Below are 19,388 nucleotides of genomic sequence, written 5' to 3'. Positions count from 1 at the left end.
TTAAATATGAGTCGGCATAATGCTATTGAGTAAAATAGTGATAACAAAAAGTCTGAAGTTAATAGAGCCTGAGAGACTCGGGTTTCCGCGTCTCGTTAAGGACTGTGCCAACAACACTCATCCCGCCCTTTTCTAAACTGAAATATCATCTGTATTTCACAGCCACGTTCAGTCAAGACAGACGCACATGCATAATAACTCCCCCCCAAAAGTAAGGAATCATTTACCTGAGTAAGACAGAGAGGAGAGTACATCATGATGAAAAGGAACTTATAACAACTTGTCAGGTAGAAAAAGACAAACAAGTTAGTGAATCATTATTTTAAAGTTCATCATCATCATTGCACCTCCACCATCGCCCCAATTGACTTGCAGTTTACGTCCACTGAGATGTAAGCCCTCAAATACAGAAGAAAAGTTCAACTTAAAAAATACTGTAAAATAAAAAGAGTAGGCTAACTTTTAATACAACAAATTGGGAAAGCTGGGAAATGAAAATGCTCGGGCAATCTGTTCCATTTAGGAAATGGGGGGAGAAAAAATAATCAAAGAACGAGAAAATGAAAAAGAGGGAGGAATTAAATGACGTTATGAAAATAGCCCATCCCCAAAAAATCACTTAAAGAAGCAGTAACCCTGATTCCATGTGGCAATACCCATTAAATCCACGAATTAAACAAAGTAATGCGTTTAGATCAGGTGCAACACTGGTACGGATGGTTAGAAAGACAAATTGCAGAGGACTTTCTCTCGCCCATGCAAGTGCGCACACTCCCTCCCTCGCATAGCCTATCCCAGCATCGAGGACAGCGACTTTGCATGTGCGCTTGTAGCGTTAATTCAAAATCGTGTCTGTGGCAACTTGCTGCGTAATTGGCCTATGAACCATTTGAGTGCGTTGGTTCACAGATACAGTAGCCTGCACTACCAAGTGGCCTCATGACTAAACTACAAAATGAACTACACTTAATTGAGCTGTTATTACTACACTTCATTAAGCTGCGGTCCCGTGTGGCTCAGTTGGTAGAGCATGGTAAGAAAATGTAGGCTCTCACTACTGTAAGTCGCTCTGGATAAGATCCGTCTGCTAAATGACTAAAATGTAATGTCATCTAAGTTTAACAGCTTTATGAAATGATCAGAATTGCTAAGATTTGTTTAAAAAAAACTCAGATAACGTAGATATCCTAATCATGCAATTATAGCCTACCATTCAGAAAACCAAGCTTCTAAATGCATCATCCGTTATAAAGGTAACTGTTTTCTATAATATATGCATGCACATAGGGAGGCCATGTCACACTGACATCTATACAAACTAATAATAAGCTATACACGTCTGTGCGTAAAAGCGCAGAGACGTCAGTGGTGAGCATACTGTTACTTTTCATTGAATTCAGATGTAACCTACTTTTATCAATTTCTACAGTATTGTATTTATTATTATCAGATGTGACTTGCACACAAAACAAGTGGTCGTTGTAATGACAATAATATTTGGAGAACTATCCAAGAAAGATGATGTCTTTCGACTTTATGGACACATTCTGCTTTTGTAACTATGCACACAACAACACGTGTTAAACTAAGGGATAGTAAGTAGCCAATAAAGTGTACGTATAAAGTCATTGTAGCATTAAAGTTTGAAAAGACTCCAAATGTTACACAGTTTGATTGATATCAATGGTTGGGATTCTATACTAAAATAGGCCTAATATTCCTGTATCTCCCCTTAAAAGATATATCCCCATGTCATCACGAACACAAGAGTATTAACGACTCTCCATGAAGCCAGAAGAGAAAATGAAATATAAACTTTCTTGGTCTACTTTAAGTGAGTACCAGACCAGTTTATATCTGTCAAGTTGAGAAAACTATTCTGAGATCAGTCTGAAGGGACAATGTTGTCTGCATCAATATTAGTTAACACCCTGAGTTGGCAATAACGTTATATAAGCCACGTATAATGTAATAACGGAATGCAATCCATGTAGCACAAGTTTAACGTCTGTAGCGGTTCGTTGGTGGTGGCGGGTAAATCAGCCTTCATGAAGTGAAGTGAACTGCAGTTCAGACATAACTGGAAGAATTGGCCATTTTGTTATCTATGACATCCCGAAATATAACGCCCTGAATATATTTATTTGATATTTCCAAAACAGTAGGCCAGAGAAAGTATATTGTTTTCACACAGACTCTAAATATCCCCATGCCAATTGAGTGCACTTTCAAAACACTCCGATTGCAACTCTGCAAGTAGGCTATGTGGGTTATAACGGCACTGCATCCAGGGACGGAGCGCCTCTGTCGGTCTATGGTTCAAATTCATGCCGGCGCCCCTGCGGCTCTGGCTCTGGCTGCGGCCATTTTCTGCTGAACAAACTCTAACCGGGCACAGAGTATATTGGCTTTGAACTTCAACATCCCGTGGTGAATATACATCTGCGCTGCACTAGTCAAACTGGCAACAAAAAAAACTAATAACTTTCACTGCGGAGAAGTGCCAAAACGCTTTGTAGGCTATATCAATCATTACGCGCAGGTGTAACATAAATATACCATATGTCTGCATTTCTAGCCTTTCCCACAAATACTCTGCTTGGCTGAAAACCAACAATAAAAGGAGTAGCCTGCCGAGAAAGACGGAAAGGAGCAGAACACCAAAATGCAGCTCTACGCAATCTCAATTTGACTTTACAGAGTGCACACAACTGACGCGTGATCATTCTCGCCTTGCGTCTGTTGTAACATAGACAAATACAGATGAAATTGATTTGTAAACGTACCATTTCGAAGCGAAACTGTCAACCCCCCCAGACAAGTTATAGTTTATGCAGCACCGCGGTTCAAAGCATGGTCATCTCGTCGACGTGTTTTTATTATTATTCCATATCCATTTATCCGCGAACAGAAGTAATCCGTGGTCTTCGGAGGGGAGAATAACCCGCAGAGATCAAATAGAAACGTCCCACGCGAAGTCTGCAGCGTCAATCCCCGTAGAATCTTCGGTACAAGGTAAAATGGGACAAAATAAAGATTTCCCTATAATATAGCTACGGGCTGAACGATTTCGGGCAGATTCTGCAAACTGTACACCGCTTGATGGTGTCGTAATGTATAGTGCTGTTATTGTTTTTATATCTTTAAATTACAGAACTGATCCTTCGGTCTCATTGATTTGCAGCATTGTAGGCTACACATAGCCTAGATGTCCTTAATATGTTGTATCAATGCTTCGTCTGTATGTGAACGTCCTTAAAGACGTCCCGAACGATGGGCTCATAGGAGATCTTACAGTCGTCTCGGGGAAGGAAAAGATGAAACGCGAAGGTGGTGTGTGTGTCTGTGTGCGCGGGTGCGGGTGTGTGTGTGTGTGCGTGTGTGTGCGCGCGAGAGAGAGGGCGAGGTAGTGTGTGTGGCTTAACGCATTCTATTAGTGTTGCACTTGATGGCGTAGTTTATAAAAAGCTAAAAGACAACTATTGCCCACTGTGAGACGCTATTACAAAACATGTTGTAATCTCAGAGAGATTTACGTTCTATAATAGAGATATAACAGCCTATAACAATATTGGTCTTGTTTTTATTGTGTGTGTGTGTGTGTGTGTGTGTGTGTGTGTGTGTGTGTGTGTGTGTGTGTGTGTGTGTGTGTGTGTGTGTGTGTGCGTGTGTGTGTGTGTGTGTGTGTGCGTGTGTGTGTGTGTGTGTGTGCGTGTGTGTGTGCGTGTGTGTGTGTGTGTGTGGGTGTGTATTACATCCTCAGTATTTATTACACCTTCACAATGGTTTGAAGAGCTGTCAACGTGTCAGGTGTTGTCAAATCTGTCATTGCTTTTAACCCCACTTTGCTCAAACCTTTCAGAAGGGAGAAGGGAACTTGACCACAGACGGTTATGCATCCATCCTCAAGGAAAATATATCTGAAGTTGACTATAATAGCCTAACATTCCAAACACAAGATCATTTGTAATTAATTAATAATTATTCATAATTCGTAGCCTAATCGTTTTTCTATTGATATTCCATTTTCATGAATGTAGCATAAGTATTCTTATAAATGGACTTTTACACGGAATGAACCCTGCGCTTTCAGCTGGTTTCTGCAGCTTAATAATGGATTTTAAATATATATATATATATATATATTACCAATATTCTTCAAAACTCACGAAAGTATGTGGCCTATGACATGTTACAACTGAAAATATTTAGGGAAGTCCTGCATGAGTTAATAAGTGTGACATTTCCAAAGAATTAACCCAGTGTGTTCAACTGCTTTCTGCGTGTCAGTTCATTAGGACTAACGTGTTTGAAAACTGGGTAAGACTTTATTTTAAGGGTCTGTAATAAACATTTTTTTATAAATTGTATGTTCACCATTTATTAATCATTACCCCCACATTAGCAAACCATTTACCAATCAGTAGTAACGTATTTTGGCAGTTTCAAATCTAAAATGAGTGCTATTTACATGTTATAAATACTTTATAAATGTTCTGAGTGACCAGTGTAACTTCTCACAAAAAGATGGACATGCATTGGTAGACATTCCTGCAGTACCTGGTAAAGAATAAGCACACAACACAGGATGTTAAGGAAATATATATATATTTCCTTAAACATGTATTTCGTTAAACATCACGTGTGAATAACTTAGAAATGTAGGAGTAATGATCAATAAATGTTGATCAGATTGTTTATAAATGCCTTATAAATGGTTTATTATAGACCCTTAAAATAAAGTGTTACTGAAAACTGTAGGCCATGACCACATTCTTCCAAAATGATAAAGCAGTTCAATATTACTACATAATTGTAGAATTGTACCAGTGAAAATTGACCTAAGTGAAAATGCATTCTTTGATTGAAGGATTTGGTCTTTAGTGCAATTATAGAATCTGGTTTGAAGAGATTGTCTCTCGCATGCAAGGCTTTTTGTCGTTATCTAACCTGAACTAATGATTTTCAGTAGCAAAGAAATCCCCAATGTATAGGCTGTTACTGGATTATTCTCCTCTTTCCATTTCCTTTCACTGTTTGATCTCAAAGGTCAAATGGCCCTGTTAATTAGAATCTTAATAGCATAATTTGATGAAGAATATTAAGGTCTTATCTCGACTAGGTTTACGAGCTTGGTTATGCAATGGGATAATACACCTGTTTGAATTTAAGTCTCAGGTTTGCATTTTAACAGCGAACTGATCATACAAAATCCATACTGGAGTATTTGTTAATATATGAGACAGAAATGAGACAATCCATTCAAGAGCTGGAGAGGCAGATTGTGTGTGTTTTCTTCCTTTTACTTTGAATGCACTTTTTATTTGATCATGTTTGATACAGTTAGATCGAGGCCCGACCAGGCAAACTTGACATTGTGTTCTGTTTTTAGAAAATGCTGGTTTATACAATTGAAAGCATGATTTCCATAAAATCTGCTCACGGAAAACGCAAATATTTAGCCAGAATATTTAACCCTTCATATGCTAAAATAAAATTGTAACTTGTTGCTCAACTCTTGGATAAGATTTTTTTTAAATTAATCGATTGGGGTGAAATTCATGTTTTGTTTTTACCATGCTTTGATTATCAATAACCGTAAATGTATAATTTGAAGACTAACTTCAAACCTTTTTGCCCAAACTGGTGATATGAGGTAAAACATAATAGTATTTCTTTGAAACAAACAGTAATATTTTTCAAATGTCACATTACTTTGACAGTTAAGCTTAATGTCCCTCAGCTACATTTATGAAGAATAATAATCATTTGTATTTTTTCTGACATGGGATTTAAAATACTAGATCATTTTCAGGTTCCACTAATATACGCATTGGACTTGGGGCTCTGCTGGGAGTTTACCACATATTTAGATTTTTCTATTCTGCTTTGCCACTAAAATCATAATAAACACTGACAACTAAAATATTGCGTTATTGTTCTTATTGTTATGCGTATTATTAATAATAATAAGGGAGGGGGGTGGTTAAAAAATCGAACCCCAAAATGTTCTTCAAAGGGTTCTTCGAGGATCCATTTATAGTAGGTCTTTGAAGAACCCTTTTTTAACGGGTTCTTTGAAGAATTTATAGGGGTTCCCCCACAGTTTCAATTTGAAGAACCCCTAAAGGATACTCCAGGAGCCTTTTATTTTTAGAGTGTATGAGATATTTCACATTACACTGTGGGATCAATTTTATGGTTTCTTGTATATTTGTGGTTGTTTTGTTTATACGTTTTAGGTCTGACATCCAATCATTGTTTATTCTATAAAACCCCTAAGCAGGAGTAAATGCTATTACAATGTTTTTGATCGTTTTGTAAAGGACGACAAGAACAACATGAATTTAACAGGAAACAAACAGAAACTCAATGATCTTGTGTTGAATAGAAAGCCTCTGGCTAAACGAATTCGCTTACTTGGACGAGTGTTTGTTAAACTCAGCATATACGGAATGAAATCAGAATAACTAATGCAACAGGTTTTGGCTAGCTGCTGAAATGTCTAAATAACTGTCGGGAAACATTCACTGGTCCATGGTTGCACGAATCAAAAGGAGACAAAGAGAAAATACAATTCTGAAATCACAACCATCTCTAATTGGAAAGTTATTTTAATCTCGTCATACTTGGGATTGGTCACTCTTTTTTTCTTTTACCTGTACTTCTTAAAAAACGGATGTTGGGTAGTTATTTTTCTAAAAACTCTTATCTGTAGGTTTATTTCAAATGAAATTAGCAGAAAATCAAACTGACGATAACTTGCAGAAAGGACAAAAACGTTGCTTTTGTATTTTAGCCTGAATGAGTTTTCAATGTGAAACCATGTGGCGCAAACTTCATAGAATCTCCACCATGAAGTTAGTTTTAAAATGTAAATGATTGATTTCATAAATGAGTCGTCATCAGGGTACCTTTACCTCGTTACATTCTCTAATGGATAGGCCTTATAGGCTAAATCAATTGTATTAATATAGCCTAAACCCAAGTTATGTTTACATCAGAAATAGGCCTACTTGATTCGAACATTTCAAAGTATATTGGCTTTATTATTAAAATATGTAGTAGCCTATAGTTTCCATACTGTTTCTTGAAAATTATATTTTTGTTGGGTCCATGGAGGCAGATCCAGCACCTGTCCAGCGTCCAGTACATGGACAGCCTGTACTGCACGTTAGAGAGTTGCCGTTTTTTTAGACTGCCACATCATTGCGACCGAAATCTCAAATTAGGATTTGGCCCATCAGGAGACATTATACAGCTTTTTATTTATTTAAAACAGTTGTTGAATCATGAAGGGAAAAAAGTGAAGCAGAAATACGTAATCTTATAATGCAGTGTGGGACCAGTGACAGTAAACAAGATAAGGGTTTGGACCAACACATTTAGGCCTTGTGCAGTAAAACAGTGGTGCTGTTAAACGTTAACATGTAGGCTATACATGTAATGCGCTGCAAAAATGATCGATATTGGAGTAGAATAACATCCTCCACCACCTGTAAATCGGACTTGACAACGTCAATCATACATGTGTTAAAAAAACTGCTTTTGCAAGATAGAGGAAATGAAAACATATTTTAATGTGAGAAAAACGCCAACTTGATTAAATACCATACACTAGGCCAGGGGTTCCCAAATCTTTTCACTCGGGGTCCCCCTTCCATCATTGGGGAACATCCCACATCTATTTCTATGGGCACAAGCATTGTTCATGACACAAACTGTTCACACCCCTCTTGTTGGTGGAGAGAATTTGGCAGCTTTAAATCTTATTTCCTGCAATTGTACACTCTAAAAACAAAAGGTTCCTGGAGTATCTTTTAGGGGGTTTCAAATTGAAACTGTGGGGGAACCCCTATAAATTCTTCAAAGAACCCCTCTCAATGGATCATCGAATAACCTTTTGAAGTAACTTTTGGGGTTAATATCTGAACTACCCCCTCCCCTATTATTATTAATAATAGGCATAACAATAACAACAATATTACAGCATTTTAGATGTCAGTGTTTATTATAATTTTAGTGGCAAAGCACAATAACAAAATCAAAATAATGGTAAACTCCCAGCCGAGCCCCAAGTCCAATGGGTATATCATCTGGTGTGTTGATGTTAATGTGTTGATGTCCTCCGTATCCATAGCCAGAATGATTTTGCAGTGCATGGTTATCGAACAGGTTTCCTGTTATATTCATTAGATGTGTAGTGAGGGTGAAGTCTGTGAATCCTAACATTTTTAATTATACAGATGTTTAACAAAACATGCACATGACAGTATTCATACCTTGGTTTATGTGGGGGGGAAATGTTTTGGTGATGGTTTTCATACATATACCTTGTCCATAACGTAGAGGCCTACGGGATTTTCATTGAAGAGGTAATGGATGAGGGTGGTACATGTGATCTGCATAACAATTGTCACACCCTGATCTGTTTCACCTGTCTTATCCTTGTCTCCACCCCCCCCCCTCCAGGTGTCGCCCATTTTACCCATCATTCCCTGTGTATTTATACCTGTGTTTTCTGTTTGACAGTAGCCAGTTCGTCTTGCCTCATCAAGCCTACCAGTGTGGTTTTTCCTCGTACTCCTATTCTCTGTAGTCCCTGTTTTCTAGTTTTTCCGGTTTTGACCATTCTGCCCTGACCCTGCCTGCCGTTCTGTACCTTTCTGACACTGCCCTGGATTACTGACCTCTGCCTGTCCTGACCCTGAGCCTGCCTGCTATTCTGTACCTGTCTGACACTGCCCTGGATTACTGACCTCTGCCTGCCCTGACCCTGAGCCTGCCTGCTATTCTGTACCTTTCTGACACTGCCCTGGATTACTGACCTCTGCCTGTCCTGACCCTGAGCCTGCCTGCTATTCTGTACCTGTCTGACACTGCCCTGGATTACTGACCTCTGCCTGCCCCTTGACCTGTTGTCTGCCTGCCCCCTGTTTTTCTCTATAAACATCTGCGATTCGAACTGTCTACATCTGGGTCTTGTCCTGAGTCGTGATACCAGTAGACATACCTTTGTATGCCTCCTCTTCTGTATACCTGCAGACACAGACACAAAAGTCAGCAGTTCAGTCTCTGCACCCAATACAGCTAGCCTTCAACATATTCTTATAGCATACATATTCTTACCTCTTTGTTGATTGATATCCATTGAACTGTGTCCATTTTCTGTTTTAGAAAGAGTTACACAAATGTTAAAAGATATGGTATCATCACAAAACAATATCAAATTTAGATCATACAAGGGACAAACCTTACCTTAAATTTAGGAGATCTTTACATTTTTCAGTTAAGTGACTGCACCTTCTGTCCTGTCAAATCCAAATGTTTCAGTTGGGCAGTTAGGTTCCTGCAAGAACCCCCACAGTTTGGAACCACTGCATTAGGCTACTCAGTCAAGAACCACTTGTGTAATCACATGGTTACACAATACAATTCATGAGATTCATTCACCTATTGCCAAATACATTTGCAGATTGATAATGCATGTGTGCCTTTAGGCCAACTTGAGGAGTTTGGTGGAGTAATCTGTCTTGTCTTGCAATCTGAGCTTACCACAGGAAGGCTGTGCTGGAGTGAGCGGGAGAGGCATGATCCACAGTTCAAATGTGAATTGAAAGGTTCCTGTAAAATTCTCTCCATGCAGGATTCCATTTAAATCAGACCAAATATATTCAGAGATAATACAGAGATAGAGAAAAAAAACACATTCAACTTTATTTTTCTTTGTGAAATATACCAATTTCAATATACTGGTTTGCTGTACTATGTTGAAAGGGGTTACATGACACAATAACTATGAATATTGCTAAATGTATATACCAAAACTACTTAAGAGGCATCAGTATAAATCAATTTTCAACTTATTGCTAGAGTAAGCCAGTTACAGGTCCCTGAATAGTTGTGAAATGTTTTATGTGAGCACATCTAAAAGGTATGTTGCCTAAAGACAGGAGTGACAGCCAGGACTCATGCCATGACACAACTATGACAATGGCCTTTCATGTCATCTTTATGCAAGTGAAAACGACACATGCAAAGAATACATATGTGCTGCACTCAATCGTAGTCAGTGAAGTGTAATGTTTGACATGAATAAGGTATCCTGAAGAGGGCAGTATCAGAGTGTGTTTCATGGTGTTGCCTGGTAGTCAGCGTTCTCGCTCACTACATTATGAACATTAATAGTGATGTTCACTTTGCAAAGGTGAAATTCGAAATGCTATACATCAAATTGATTAGGAACTATCTTGAAAAAGATTTTGATTTGAAGCAAAAAAGTATATGGGTTAATGTCAACAGTGTTAGAGATACTTTATTGTATTTGTAAGTATCTGTGAGTGATATATTTAAGTATTTCTGTGCATACATAAAAGTAGAACTGTTGCCGAACCTTTACTGTGCTTCATTGTGAACTATTCCAAATGTTGGCAAGCAGAGGTACTATAACACACAGCTTTTGTTTTGTTTGGAGAACAGATAAATATCTAATTGGCAGCAAACAAACAGCAAGCCTACTTATACACAGCTTTCTGTGTGGTGTAATTAATGAAGTGATTTGATAACTGTATAATGTTGTGCTTTTCTCTGCACAAACATCCGGAGGATGCTATAGAGAATTATACAACCGGTGGCTCTATTCCTGAATGCTAATTGGTTAAAAGCTCATTCTGCCGGTGTCTATTCCACAAGTTACCACCGGCTAAATCTATGAAGTTAAAATGCCTATTTACTCTGTTCCATCTGACTGCACAATCCACTGTCCCATCAGCCCAGCCAGGCACTTTATAAACATGATCTCCACTATAAAAAGCATCTAGACATTATCTCACATTTCTTTTAGACTAACATTTAGTTTCCAAAAGCGGAGATTTGTATAAACCTTGATGTCTGTCTCTCCGACATTTGCAATATTGTTTCAATATTCAAATTCGATCTCCAACTGTCCTATAGTAATGAACGCGTCGGGAGTCGGGACGAGGCAGACAGGCAGGCAGCGTTTCTCAGCCAGTCGAAATCATGAATCAGCTGGTATAATTTTTATGGATACAGTTGAAGTCGTAAGTTTACATACACTTAGGTTGGAGTCATCAAAACCCGTTGTTCAACCACTCCACACATTTCTTGTTAACAAACAGTAGTTTTGGAAAGTCGGTTAGGACATCTACTTTGTGTATGACACAAATCATTTTTCAATTGTTTACAGACAGATTATTTCACTTATAATTCACTGTATCACAATTCCAGTGGGTCAGAAGTTTACATACACTAAGTTGACTGTGCCTTTAAACAGCTTGGAAAATTCCAGAAAATTATGCCATGGTTTAGAAGCTTCTGATGGGCTAATTGACATCATTTGAGTCAATTGAAGGTGTACCTGTGGATGTATTTCAAGGCCTACCTTCAAACTCAGTGCCCCTTTGCTTGGCATCATGGGAAAATCAAAATAAATCAGCCAAGACCTGAGAAAAAAAATTGTAGACCTCCACAAGTCTGGTTCATCCTTGGGAGCAATTTCCAAACGCCTGAAGGTACCACGTTCATCTGTACAAACAATAGTACGCAAGTATAAACACCATGGGACCACATAGCCGTCATACCGCTCAGGAAGGAGACGCGTTCTGTCTCCTAGAGATTATCGTACTTTGGTGCGAAAAGTGCAAATCTATCCCAGAACAACAGCAAATGACCATGTGAAGATGCTGGAGGAAACAGGTATCTATATCCACTGTAAAACGAGTCCCATATCGACATACCCTGAAAGGCCTCTCAGCAAGGAAGAAGCCACTGCTCCAAAACTGCCTGAAAAAAGCCAGACTACGGTTTGCAACTGCACATGGGGACAAAGATCGTAATTTTTTGAGAAATGTCCTCTGGTCTGATGAAACAAAAATAGAACTGTCTGGCCATAATGACCACCGTTATGTTTAGAGGTAAAAGGGGGAGGCTTGCAAGCCAAAGAACACCATCCCAACCGTGAAGCACGGGGGTGGCAGCATCATGTTGTGGGGGTGCTTTGCTGCAGGAGGGACTGGTGCACTTCACAAAATGGATGGCATCATGAGGTAGGAACGTTATGTGGATTATTTAAGCATCTCAAGACATCAGTCAGGAAGTTAAAGCTTGGTCGCAAATGGGTCTTCCAAATTGACAATGACCCTAAGCATACTTCCAAAGTTGTGGCAAAATGGCTTAAGGACAACAAAGTCAAGGTATTGGAGTAGCCATCACAAAGCCCTGACCTCAATCCTACAGAAAATGTGTGGGCAGAACTGAGAAAGCATGGGCCTACAAACCTGACTCAGTTACACCAGCTCTGTCAGGAGGAATGGGCCAAAATTTACCCAACTTATTGTGGGAAGCTTGTGGAAGGCTACCCAAAACGTTTGACCCAAGTTAAACAATTTAAAGGCAACGCTACCAAATACTAATTGAAGTGTATGCAAGTGTATGCAAACTTCTGACCCACTGGGAATGTGATGAAAGAAATAAAAGCTGAAATATATCATTCTCTACTATTATTCTGACATTTCACATTCTTAAAATAAAGTGGGGATCCTAACTGACCTAAGACAGGGAATTTTTACTAGGATTAAATTTCAGGAATTGTGAAAAACTGAGATTAAATGTATTTGGCTAAGGTGTATGTAAACTTCCGACTTCAACTGTATATACAAAGAAATGTCAATTTAAAAAAAAGGTCAAACATAATGAAGTGCAGCTAGTTTGCAGTCTTTCCAGCTTCAGTTTGAAGTGATTGTGTTAGGTGTGTTGTTGGCTAGCTCCTCTGAACAACAGTGTCCTGACGAGAGAGCACATTTTCTATGCCAAGCGAAATCGCGCCTCATTAGCTAATTGTTATGAATGTATCCAAATAAATGCCACTACAAAACAGCCTAACAAAAGAAAATGCTACTACTTTGCTGTTATTCTAGCTGCACTTTTTGACGTGACTGTAAGTTAGCCATAGTTAGCTAGTTAGCAAGCAAGGGATAATGAAAATATGTCAATCATTATTTGAATATGTTGGTAACCCGTTGTATAAAAAGGCTAATGCTCTCGAAGGAGGATTGGCACCCGTGCCAATATATCCTCCAACATACAATTACATCTACAAGCTCTAAAAGAAATGACATTGCATGTTTTCCCAGAGATGGATGGAAAAAAGCATCAATAGACCTGTTATTACTTCAGGGAGTCAATCTACAGTTCACGGTATGCAGCTTGCTGCATATGCCACTTGACATGTGGTTTACTGTAAGGTACTCAGGTGGCTCATGAGTGACAACACATGTCAGTGTCTCTAAGTGTTATGCAACTATTAAAAGCAATACACACACAGTAGAAGGATTGCTGTTACTGTCCTGTTACTGTATCAAATGAGATTCGGCTCACTTTCCAAAACATAAGCAAGATGAGAGTGGAAAGAGGGAAACTCTTTCCAAATAGGATCAACTCTTGCCAAGATGCAGAATGCCAAGACTTCTCTCCATATTTTCAGTGAAAGCAACCTATTTACTACATTTGGCCTCTGAATGCTTACTAAGAGCAAATTGAGCGTAATTTTCCCATTTTGGACCATTTGTGGCACATTGCAATCGTCTTCAGAGTGAGCCAAACCATTCCATTAAAAACAAATGGTTCAAGTTAAGCAGCTTTGCTTTTATTCAGTTTCATTTATGTATGAATTTATCTGATTCCGCAACCCCACGGTAACTTTTTTTAAGACGATGTGTGTGCCGAGGGTCAGTCAGGGTCGCACGTAGTCTCGTTGCACTAATAACAGTATTCCTTCATGTTTGGGAAGCATGACACACAGAAAGGTTAAGTTGTTCTAAAGCAGCCATACTCTACAGTCGGTCCAGATCCAGAACGGGTCACTACGCACGCGGGCCTCACTCACTGGTGTCATATGAAAACACATTAGACATGACAAAATATGTAGAATTGCAGAAAATTAGCTTTAAAACAGCAACATTTTCTCTCCGCCCCATGGCAAAATGTGTAGAATTGCAGGAAATTAGCTTAAAAACTGCAGAAAGTTCTCTCTACCAACACGAGGGGTGTGAACAGTTTGGGGTCGCATGGGTTGCAAGGTGGGGGGTTGTTACTATGCTGATAAATTACAATATCCATCCGGACTTTTCCCACCTAGGAGATTTGTGTGACCGGACCTTCTCAAAAAGTATGTTTTTTTCTCATAGTAGTAGCAGTATTTGAATCAAGTTATGTCTGACTGAATTGCAATGTTATTCTAAATTGACATTTAGACTATACACAATAAGAATATATACCTGCAGCTCACTCACAAGTATTCACCAAAACATCTCAGTATGAAGAGTTGGAACTTGCACATGCAAATTGTGGAAGATGGGAGAAGATTTTGTCCGATTTAAACTGAAGGACTAAAGCGTCTGAAGTGGTATTGAAAGTTCCTGGATATACAGTGTTTAGCTGGTGTTGGGCCAGTAGGAAATATAGTGGACAAGTCTGACCAGACAGATGTGGATGGGAGGCCATCAATGGAGGGGAACTTCAGACCTGCTGCCGGCAGGGAGACACGCGTTACATCATCCACCGGTGAGGTCCCGGTAATGACAGAAACCAACGTAAACAACCAGAACTTCAGAGAAATATGAGCTTAATCAACTAGGAAAATGTGATGAAAAACGTAATCATTGTCAGTAGAGTGAAAGTGTTCAGGATTAGACTGATAGACTGGGATAGCTCTGGAGAGGGAGGGAGCTATCTACACTAAACAAAAATATAAACGCAACATGTAAAGTGTTCCAATGTTTCCATATGCACAAAAAGCTTATTTCTCTCAAATTTTGTACACATACAGTGGGGCAAAAAATTATTTAGTCAGATACCAATTGTTCAAGTTCTCCCACTTAAAAAAGATGAGAGAGGCCTGTAATTTTCATCATAGGTATACTTCAACTATGACAGACAAAATGAGGGGAAAAAATCCAGAAAATCACATTGTATGATTTTTTATTAATTTATTTGCAAATTATGGTGGAAAATAAGTATTTGGTCAATAACAAAAGTTTATCTCAATACTTTGTTATATACCCTTTGTTGGCAATGACAGAGGTCAAACGTTTTCTGTAAGTCTTCACAGGGTTTTCACACACTGTTGCTGGTATTTTGGCCCATTCCTCCATGCAGATCTCTTCTAGAGCAGTGATGTTTTGGGGCTGTTGCTGGGCAACACGGACTTTCAACTCCCTCCAAAGATTTTCTATGGGGTTGAGATCTTTTTTTTAATAAAAAATAAATAAATCGTATCCCCTTTTTCTCCCCAAATTTCGTGGTATCCAATCGCTAGTAATTACTATCTTGTCTCATCGCTACAACTCCCGCACGGGCTCGTGAGAGACGAAGGTCGAAAGCTATGCGTCCTCCGAAGCACAACCCAACCAAGCCGCACTGCTTCTTTAACACAGCGCGCCTCCAACCCGGAAGCCAGCCGCACCAATGTGTCGGAGGAAACACCGTGCACCTGGCCCCCCTTGGTTAGGGGGCACTGCGCCCAGCCCGCCACAGGAGTCGCTGGAGCGCGATGAGACAAGGAAATCCCTACCGGTCAAACCCTCCCTAACCCGGACGACGCTGGCCCAATTGTGCGTCGCCCCACGGACCTCCCGGTCGCGGCCGGTTGCGACAGAGCCTGGGGGCGAACCCAGAGACTCTGGTGGCGCAGTTAGCACTGCGATGCAGTGCCCTAGACCACTGCGCCACCCGGGAGGCCCCTGGGGTTGAGATCTTGAGACTAGCTAGGCCACTCCAGAACCTTGAAATGCTTCTTACGAAGCCACTCCTTCGTTGCCCGGGCGGTGTGTTTGGGATCATTGTCATTCTGAAAGACCCAGCCATGTTTCATCTTCAATGCCCTTGCTGATGGAAGGAGGTTTTCACTCAAAACCCCACGATACATGGCCCCATTCATTCTGTCCTTTACATGGATCAGTCGTCCTGGTCCCTTTGCAGAAAAACAGCCCCAAAGCATGATGTTTCCACCCCCATGCTTCACAGTAGGTATGGTGTTCTTTGGATGCAACTCAGCATCTTTCATCTCACCTTTGTCCTCCAAACGCGACAAGGTGAGTTTTTACCAAAAAGTTCTATTTTGGTTTCATCTGACCATATGGCATTCTCCCAATCTTCTTCTGGATCATCCAAATGCTCTCTAGAAAACTTCAGACGGGCCTGGACATGTACTGGCTTAAGCAGGGGGACACGTCTGGCACTGCAGGATTTGAGTCCCTGGCGGCGTAGTGTGTTACTGATGGTAGGCTTTGTTACTTTGGTCCCAGCTCTCTGCAGGTCATTCACTAGGTCCCCCCGTGTGGTTCTGGGATTTTTGCTCACTGTTCTTGTGATCATTTTGACACCACGGGGTGAGATCTTGCGTGGAGCCCCAGATCGCGGGAGATTATCAGTGGTCTTGTATGTCTTCCATTTCCTAATAATTGCTCCCACAGTTGATTTCTTCAAACCAAGCTGCTTACCTATTGCAGATTCAGTCTTCCCAGCCTGGTACAGGTCTACAATTTTGTTTCTGGTGTCCTTTGACAGCTCTTTGGTCTTGGCCATAGTGGAGTTTGGAGTGTGACTGTTTGACGTTGTGAACAGGTATCTTTTATACTGATAACAAGTTCAAACAGGTACCATTAATACAGGTAACGAGTGGAGGACAGAGGAGCCTCTTAAAGAAGAAGTTACAGGTCTGTGAGAGCCAGAAATCTTGCTTGTTTGTAGGTGACCAAATACTTATTTTCCACCACAATTTGCAAATAAATTCATAAAAATTCCAACAATGTGATTTTCTGGATTTTTTCCCCCCTCATTTTGTCTGTCATAGTTGAAGTGTACCTATGATGAAAATTACAGGCCTCTCTCATCTTTTTAAGTGGGAGAACTTGCACAATTGGTGGCTGACTAAATACTTTTTTGCCCCACTGTATCTGTTTACATCCCTGTTAGTGAGCATTTCTCCTTTGCCAAGTTAATCCATCCACCTGGCAGGTGTGGCATATCAAGAAGCTGAATTAAACAGCATGATCATTACACAGGTGCACCTTGTGCTCGGGACAATAAAAGGCCACTCTGAAATGTGCAGTTTTGTCATACAACACAATGCCACAGATGTCTCAAGTTGAGGGGGTGTGCAATTGGCATGCTGAATGCAGGAATGTCCACCAGAGCGGTTGCCAGAGAATTGAATGTTCATTTCTCTACCATAAGCCGCCTCCATTTTAGAGCATTTGGCTATACGTCCAACAGGCCTCACAACCGCAGGCCATGTGTATGGCGTTGTATGTGTGAGCGGTTTGCAACTTTGTGAATAGAGTGCCCCATGGTGGCGATGGGGTTAGAGTATGGGCATGCATAAGCTACGGACAACGAACACAATTGTATTTTATAGTTGGCAATTTGAATGCACAAAAATACCATGATGCGTTCCTGCGGTCCATTGTGGGGTATCTGTGACCAACAGATGCATATCTATATTCCTAGTCAAGTGAAATCCATAGATTAGGTCCTATTGCAATTATTTCAATTGACTGAAAGAATAAAAGCTTGATAATATGCAATAATATTGAATTGTCCCATGAGGTCCTTTAACCCTGACCAAGAAAACTACTGTGCCAGATAAAACTCTCTATCCTGCAATAGAGTTGGAAGCAGCTGCAACTGACCTGATAAGGTACAGTTTCTACAGTACAAGGTTAAGATGACTGGGGATCATAAGCCTGAATCACGTTAAAATACCTTGAGTATAAACACATATAGTGTTAAAAACGACCCTCTTTAGAGGCTAAATTAATCTTTCAAATGGTATCAGCAAAAGTGTAAATGACAATGAAAAGAGCAAAGTCAATCTTCCCTCCGATAACAATAGAGAGGGCTTGTTGCAAAATGAACATCTGAATGCTTTTACAAAGTAGGCTTAGTCAGCTTCCTTTCCCAGAATCACACCGCGTCAATTTGCATAATGTAGAGGTTTAATTTATCATGATCCAAATCCCCTTGGATACAAAACTAATTGCTATTTTGAAAATTATTGCTTTGCCATAATTTGGCAAGATTATGCTGTAATAAGATAATGTACATATTAGATAGCAGTAGAACCCTTCGATTGGTTCTGAGTATTATATATCTGGAAGACTTGGAAAAAGTTAGTTTTTAGAATTCTATTTTTCGAGAGAACATTGATAAAGGTATCTGTGTCAAGTAGGCTGTGAGTGATTTCACGAGGCAGTTTTTGAAGCATCCTGTCATCATTCTCCTGCCAAGGACATGTATGGTTATGTAGAGCCAAACCATACAGTACACATGTCTGGCTCTATGAGTTGGAGCAAGTGCTGACTAGCCTGGAAGACTCACACAGCAGTGTCACAACACACAAGGCTGGTCTTGTTTCTGTACTTATGCTGTCATTTCTCTTCCCATTTCACCTGAACTGGGCAAAAAAAACATTCTATATCAATTCAGATTTCATTAATGTCTCCATGCCAACAAACTAAATGCAATAAATCCGACCAATGTGCATTTGACGTAATGGGTGAATGTTTTTGCTATAATTGTCTTCTATCAAACTAAAATGTAAAATGTATTGTCGAGAGGCTACATTTCCAACTATCTGCTGTCCTCTGCTCTGGTCTCTGCGCTCTGTTCAAACGTCAAAATGTGTGAAAGTTCAAGTGCAGGACGTCCTTATGTAAAATCTGCAATGGGACCAACCAGTTACTGCCTAAAAACCATCTGTGACTGAGCAGAACTGAAAAGTTCATACTACTCTATCAGTAGATAATTAAAAAGTGCACAATAATAAACCAAAAGACAATTCAATATTTTGGAAGCCCGCAGTCATGAAACTAGTCTACCAAGAAGTCAACATAAACTGTCATTCAAAAATACGTGCATTTTGTCTTTAAGGAGATTCAGTGACTTATGAGTGATACCTGCCTAGTGTTGTCTCTCAACTCCAGACTCAGAGATATCAGAAACCAAGAAGAGGTTCATTACCACCCTCTACTGGTGATGAAAAGATCATTATCTAATTGCAATGTCCTTGTCCACACATTATTGCAATTAGTGGGATTAAACAGGTTAGTTTCCCTCCCCTCAGTTGTCCACAAACGCAGTGACCTTTCAAAAAAGACTGAAGGTATCCTCTCTCTACACACATTACAATAAACTCAAGCCCTGTCAATGCTCCGTTTAAGGGTGATGTTTGTAATTCAAGTTTTAAACCCTATGGCCAGGTAATATGTAAGCCTCTTCTGATAGGTGAACTATATCTGGAACCAATATACCCAGGCTCTAACTCTTACTCATCGAGTATAACCTGCACTGAACCCTTGGACTCCCTGTCT

At 39.8% G+C, this 19,388-nt stretch overlaps 1 protein-coding gene across 2 annotated transcripts in view; it reads right to left on the bottom strand.

Annotated features, from left to right (window-relative positions):
- LOC129855227 (nuclear factor 1 C-type-like) overlaps window positions 1–3,520 on the bottom strand; it is a 112,933-nt gene extending 109,413 nt beyond the window's left edge. The window contains exon 1 of one of the 2 annotated variants that reach the window (XM_055922651.1): window positions 2,787–3,520. In XM_055922651.1, the coding sequence (XP_055778626.1) occupies window positions 2,787–2,789 (3 nt within the window). In that variant the 5' untranslated portion in view covers window positions 2,790–3,520. Of the gene's footprint in view, window positions 1–227; window positions 715–2,786 lie in introns of those variants that run through there. The other variant, XM_055922650.1, reaches the window with a different exon arrangement.
- Window positions 3,521–19,388: the final 15,868 nt, after the last annotated feature.

Source organism: Salvelinus fontinalis, chromosome 5 (genome assembly GCF_029448725.1).
Source record: "Salvelinus fontinalis isolate EN_2023a chromosome 5, ASM2944872v1, whole genome shotgun sequence".
NCBI lineage: Eukaryota > Metazoa > Chordata > Actinopteri > Salmoniformes > Salmonidae > Salvelinus > Salvelinus fontinalis.
Note: the sequence above shows the minus strand (reverse complement) of the source record. Positions and strands in the feature narration are given on the sequence as shown.